Source organism: Orycteropus afer, unplaced genomic scaffold (genome assembly GCF_000298275.1).
Source record: "Orycteropus afer afer isolate SDZICR_OR568_19922 unplaced genomic scaffold, OryAfe1.0 scaffold00405, whole genome shotgun sequence".
NCBI lineage: Eukaryota > Metazoa > Chordata > Mammalia > Tubulidentata > Orycteropodidae > Orycteropus > Orycteropus afer.
Window position 1 is genome coordinate 294,875 of NW_006921992.1, and position 6,000 is coordinate 300,874.

Consider the following 6,000-nt stretch of genomic DNA (forward strand, 5'->3'; position numbering starts at 1 on the left):
GTGGGAGTGTGTGTGTTTTAAGGGCAGGGCTGAATGACGGACTTCTTTAGGCTGGAACCCAGGAACAGTCCCAAGAACAGAAACTTCCTGCTAAGGGGCCAGGAGACCCTCAGGCTTCCATTAGCTTAGCACCTGGGACCAGGAGCCGGGTGGGACAGAGCGTTTGGGTCCCCACCCAGGGGCTTGGGTGTGCCTGACGGTGGTCTCCTTTCAGGCCCTGCCCCTGAGCCACCCTTCCAGCTTCAATGGGGAAGGGCTGGAAGGGCCTGTGGGCCTGACCAAAGTGCCAGGGGCACGGATTAGCATGCAGCTGTGTGGCGCTGGGCCCGAGTCCACAGAGCGCCCTGAGGCGGCTCGCCGGGACAGCGCTCCGGCCGAGAGCCGACTGGCCAAGAGCGACGTGCCCATCCAACTGCTGAGCACCACCAACCAGACCCAGCGGCAGGCGGCCGTGCAGCAGCAGATCCCCACCAAGCTGGCTGCCTTCACCAAGGGCAGCAAGGACAAGGCGGGCAAGAGCAGGGGCTCACAGCGCTGGGACAGCACAGGTGAGCCCAGCGCCCGCCGGGCGCCGCAGGCCCTGCTCACCGCCTCAGGGCCAGAAGCCCGGGCTCAGTGCCAGGCTGCCGGCCCCTCCCTCCCTCCTTGAACTGGGGCTCTGGCCATGAGATGGTAGACTTTTTCTTGTCCTTAATCTGGGCTCCTCATGAATAAAAAGAAAGGACACCAGTGTCCTCTGGAAAAGAAAGCAGATGGCATGAATGTGGTAGCACCGTGAGGTCCCCTCTACACGGAAGTCGTATGTCTAGACGCAGAATCACAGTGACGACCCCAGGCCCTTTTCGTGCCTTGACTCTCAGACTGAGGTCAGGGCAAGGGACGTCTTGACAGTTCAGAGAGAAGGGTCTGTGGGACCCTCTACCAAAACCCTGCTAGAGGCCACAGACCCCAGGAGGTGGTCAGGGGCAAGAGGTCAGACCGTCCTCGGCACTTAGGGATGGTGCGGCCTGGGCAGCCTGAGGCCATCTGCCGCCCCAGCCCTGGGCCCATTGGACCTGATAGATGAAGGGCTCAGTCTTGATATTTTGGGCTTGGTTTTGAAAAGTCAGCGTGAGCCCGGTGGGGTACTGATGCCATTGTAGCTGGTGCTGGCACTCGAGCACTCCGCTCCCATCCTGTGCTAGTCCAAGTGTGGTGGGCTCCACCCAGTGTTCATTTTGATCCAAAAGGGGTCTGTGGATGTCATGCATCAGTGGTTCTGTCACGTGCACACGAAGAAGGGGGACTCGCACAGAAAGGCCAGAAAATACAGGATGTAGTGCTCACAGGTCTCAGGATGCAGGGCCGTGGGCTTGCACCCGGGACAAGGTACCAGCAAACCAGAACTGTAGCAGAGGGCTCCTGTACGGCGAGCAGGGCAGGCTCAGCTAGGGTTCATGGGCTGACAGGTTTAGTGGCCAGTTTAAAGGTTTCTAGGGCATGTGCACAGGAAAAGAGACATTTTGGTTGGTTTTTTAATCACGGGACACTGTATGGGTCATGGCCAAGAAGGTCACTTAGAGGCCACATGTCAAGAGGCTGTGTGTAAGTCAGGACCATGTGAATCCGAACCTGGGTGAAAGGACAACTAACCCACTCACAGCACCCCTATAGGACAGAATAGAACTGCACCACAGGGTTTCCAAGGCTGACAGTCTTCACAGAAGCGAAGCCCAAACCACACCCGCTGCTGTCGAGTCTATTCCGATGCCCAGCAGCCCTAGAGGGCAGAATACAACTGCCCCACGGGGTTTCCAGGGCTGTCGTCTTTACGGAAGCCAGCTGCCTCATCTTTCTCCCATAGAGTGGCTGGTGGGTTTGAACCACCAGCCTTTCAGTTAGCAGCCAAGTGCTTAACCACTGTGCTACCAGGGCTCCTTTGAAAGGGCAACTAGGAGGAATTAACGGAAGCCAAGGCAGCAAACTCAGTAGTCTGCCCGTGGGCCTCATGACCCCCAGTGTGCTGGCGTACCTCTGGTGGCCTCATGTCCCGGAGTAGGACATTGGGGCCCAGTCGCAGCAAGTCCCTCAGAGAGTGTCCTGCAGGTGGTGGAGCCAGAGCCCCAGGGCCCCTTGGCACAGCGTGGATGGGCCCCAGCAAGGGGGCTTTGGCCCAAGGCCAACCCTGCGCCTCTGAGCGGCCCTCCCTAGAGAGGACGGTTCTGAGACCCTCAGCGACCTTGCAGAGGGTGTTGGCTGGAGCCAACAGGCTGAGGCTGTCTTGCCCTCCCTGTCAGGTGTTGAGTCACCCAGGCCCCTTCTGGCCTCAGGTGGGCGCTCTTCCTAGTCAGCCCTGCTGAGCTTGGTTCAGGTCTGAGCAGGCCGTAGATACAGGACAAGTTCTAGGGTCCTTCCTCACCAGATTATTCAAGGACAGTGTTGAGGAGAAGGGGAGGCCCCTCTTTCCCCTGGGGTCCCTCACTGCTCTGGAGTCTGCCCTCCCTGAGGTTGGCCGTCTGGTGTCTGGAGTGGAACAAGTTCCACAGACTGCTCCCCCTTTCAGCCTCTGCCCCCCTTTTTCAGCCTCCTTCGACCTGAAGCAGCAGTTGCTTCTCGGCAAGTTCAAGGGGAAGGACGACAACTCTGCCTCACGTACCCGCCGCCCGCTGAGCCCCGTCCTGCCCGCCAGCCAGAGTGCCACACCACCCCTAGGTGAGCCCACCCCTCCACGACCACCACCTTCTCCCCCACCCGCACTGGGATTGCTGATGGCCCAGCCCCTTCCCCTTTCTTCCAGAGCCCTGCCCCCCGAGCCCAGCTCCTGCCGACAGCCCACCCGAGAGAGTCTCCCCAAGGCTGGGTGGGGGCACCCCCTTCCTGCCACCGTCCCCCCTGCTGCCGCTGGCCACCCCACTCCCAGCTGAGGAGGAAGCCAGCAAGGAAGATGTCATCTTCTTCTAGAAGGGCGTGGCTCGAGGACGCCGGAGCCGACCCTGCAGACCCTTCCCTTCTGCCCTGCGGGGTCCCTATGGCCGCCTGCTCTCCCACCCCCTCCCAGCACACCGCTGCCGGTGTCCACGGCCGGCCTGTTGGTGCTCAGCCGTCTGACATGCCGGCTTTTTCTGTAGGGTTAGCAGCGGTGCCTGGGGACCTTTCTGCACATTTTTTTCTTCTCAAAAGAAAAGTGTCTCATTGAAGGCTGGACCAGAGCTCAGCCAGGAAGCTATAGGAAAGCACAGTAGCCCGTGTGGGTGGGGCACTGCCCGTAGGAGGAGGGGGGCCAGCCAGACCCACCTGAGTCTGAGGAGGAGGGGCCGAGTGGGGGCCAAACATGTTCAAAAGGATGTGGAGGGGGTGACCGTGTCTGTCTGCAGGCCCGGCAGGATGGAGTTCAAAGCAGAGACCTCACGTTGTGGGTCCATCATGTACCTCAAGGTCAGGTCCTCTCCCGGCCCTGCTGAGCCCTGTCAGGGCAGGGCGTCCCCTGTTGTCCGGCACACCCACGGGCACAGCCACCACTCGGCGGTGAGTCGGAAGCAGGTCCTGAACCACACTGACTGAGCTTCTGATCCGGAAGTGGGGGGCAGTACTTTGCCCAGACACCTCTGCGCCCCACGTGTCAGGACGCTGGCCTGGGAACGTGGGTCTGTCAGCTGAGGCTGTCACCCAGGGCTGGAGCTCTGACGGCCCTGGGCCGGACAGCAAGGAGCTGTCCCACCCTGGACGTGTGTGTGGCGAGCCGAGGGAACCCAGAGCTTGCAGCAGCTCTACTCAGCAGGTGCCGCCTTGCGGAGATGAGGAAGCTGCCCACGGTCAGGGCTGGGGGGACCCATGTCCCCCTTGGCCAGGCCCATGTACCAGGTCTGGCCAAGGATGAAGCCTGATAGGGGCACTTCTCCAGCCTTTCTCTGGACCCCATGTCTCCTCTGAGCCTGGAACAGAGCCCCTCCTGAGGCTTGCCCAAGGCCTGGGGCCAGGTCCCTCTAAACTCCGCAGTGTGGGTGGCTATACTGAGTGGTCTCTGGGAGGCACTGTGTTGACCGGGGACATCGCACAACAGGAGACCTCATCAGAGAACCACTTTCCCTGAGAGCCCAGTCCTCTGTCAGCCCCAACCCAGGAGGGGACCAGCCAGGCCAGCAGTCATGTAGAGCCATGGTGCAGCCTCCAGCCAGCATCCCACCTTGTCTTGGACAAGGAACTGAAAGGAACCATTCCCAACACGAGCACAGCACATGGGTGGCATCCCCCTGACCTGTCCCCAGGTTCCTCCTGGCCCTCCGAGAACCTCTCCCCGGCTCCTGCCCGCCCACGTGGCTCGCCATGTCCAGGGCGGTGGCCCCAGCAGGGAGCGGAAGAAACAAGCCTGCCCTTCCCGAGGGAGGGAAGCCCAACCCTCCCCCCCAGTGACGCTGCGCCACGACAGGCGCCCACTGTGGACCTCTCCCGGCCCTGTTTCCCCGTCGTCGTTTTTGGTTTTGTACCGCAGCGTGTCAGAGCACTTTAGACTTGACTTTCCATGCCTGTTGTGTTGTGAAGAGAACATTCCGTGGCACTCGGAGCTCAGGCTCCGTGGCCTGGAGGTGGGGCCCGCACCGCCCGCAGTGGCCTGGGTTCGTGCACCTTCTCCCGCCAGCCCCCCATCCATCGTCGAGTCCACGTGTATGTGTGAAGTCAGTGGTTGAGCAAGCGGTAGCATTTGTGGAATCCGTGCACATCTTTGTTCATCGTGACCGTGACCTTCGTCCACTGACGAGTGTGACATGATGAGGGTGGCCATTTCCTCACGGCGGGATTTCAGAACCCCCGGGACTTCTGACCTGATTCTAGCAATAAAGCGTCTAGAAGGAGTTCTGCTGGGGACGCTCTTGGGGGTTTTGTTTTAAAATCGACTCAAATGGGGGGAAGTGTTAGAGCCCCAGGTAGGGGCAGAGGTGCCTGCAGCCAGGAGGGGCCCTCGCATGGGCTTCAGCAGCACACACCCTACAGCCCCCTGTGCTGTGACAAGACCTAGGGAAGCCTCAACACCAGGCTGGGGCCTCGAGCCAGTGGCCGGCAAGGTTCTAGGGATGGCTACATCAGATTTACGGGAGAGCGGCCCCACCCGGGCCCGCAGGTCAGCGACTGGGGTGCCCTCAGGATATGCTGGTGCTGCCCACTTCTGAACTCAGCCTGAGGCAGGTGGTGAGGGGACTGCAGGAGCTCCTGAGAGAAGCAGCTCCCAGACCAGGCTCCCTCGGGCCCCCACCTTTGGGCTTGTCCTGGGGACCCCAAGATTTCAACCCTCCTGACTGCAGAGCCCTACCTTCCCCCCACATGGACCTGGAGTACCCGGGGGGTCCCCGGCTTGCTTCTGGGCAGCCCCCACGCTTACATCCATACTCCACAGGGATCTCACTGACCCTACAAAGCCCAACCTAAGGAGGCTGAACCACGCACCCCAGAGAAGGGCCCTGGGTGGGGCTGCACTGCCTATGAGTCCCCGTCTTCCCAGTGATTGACATTGGCTGGTCACCACAGTGTGGGCACTGTCACCCTTTAGCCCTGGACTGATCCAGAGCTGCCAGGAATTGGACCCTGTTTGGAAATGGGGTTTTCTTGTTAACAAAGTCATACCAGAGCAGGCTGCGTCCTAACCCTGATCCCCTCTGAGTCGTAAAGAACAGAGACACTCACCAGAGAAGAGGAGGGCAGGCAACAGAGACGGGCGTATCCACAAGCCCAGCAAGGCCAACGGCTGCCCCAGCTCCTGCCACACCCCGCTTTGGACCTAGCCCAGTCAGCACAGGGCACGCTGGCTGTCTGAACAGAATTTAACAGAACTGTTAACTAGATGGTGGTGGTTAGGCACTGGAGCGCCGACTCATCGCGACCCTGTGCACAACAGGACAAAACACTACCCGGGCCTGCACCAGCCCCACAGTCCTCGCTATACCTGACCCCGCTCTTGCAGCCACTGTGTCAGTCCCTCTTGTTGAAGGCCTTCCGCTTTTTTGTTGAACCTCTAATTTACCAAGCTTG

At 60.6% G+C, this 6,000-nt stretch overlaps 1 protein-coding gene across 1 annotated transcript in view; it reads left to right on the top strand.

The window, feature by feature from the left end:
• The window catches only part of LOC103208001 (rho guanine nucleotide exchange factor 18), a 34,856-nt gene extending 31,916 nt beyond the window's left edge, over window positions 1–2,940 (top strand). Inside the window, 3 exon segments of the mRNA XM_042782667.1 lie at window positions 215–548; window positions 2,563–2,691; window positions 2,777–2,940. Coding sequence (XP_042638601.1) covers window positions 215–548; window positions 2,563–2,691; window positions 2,777–2,940 — 627 coding nt within the window.
• The last annotated feature ends 3,060 nt before the right edge of the window (window positions 2,941–6,000 follow it).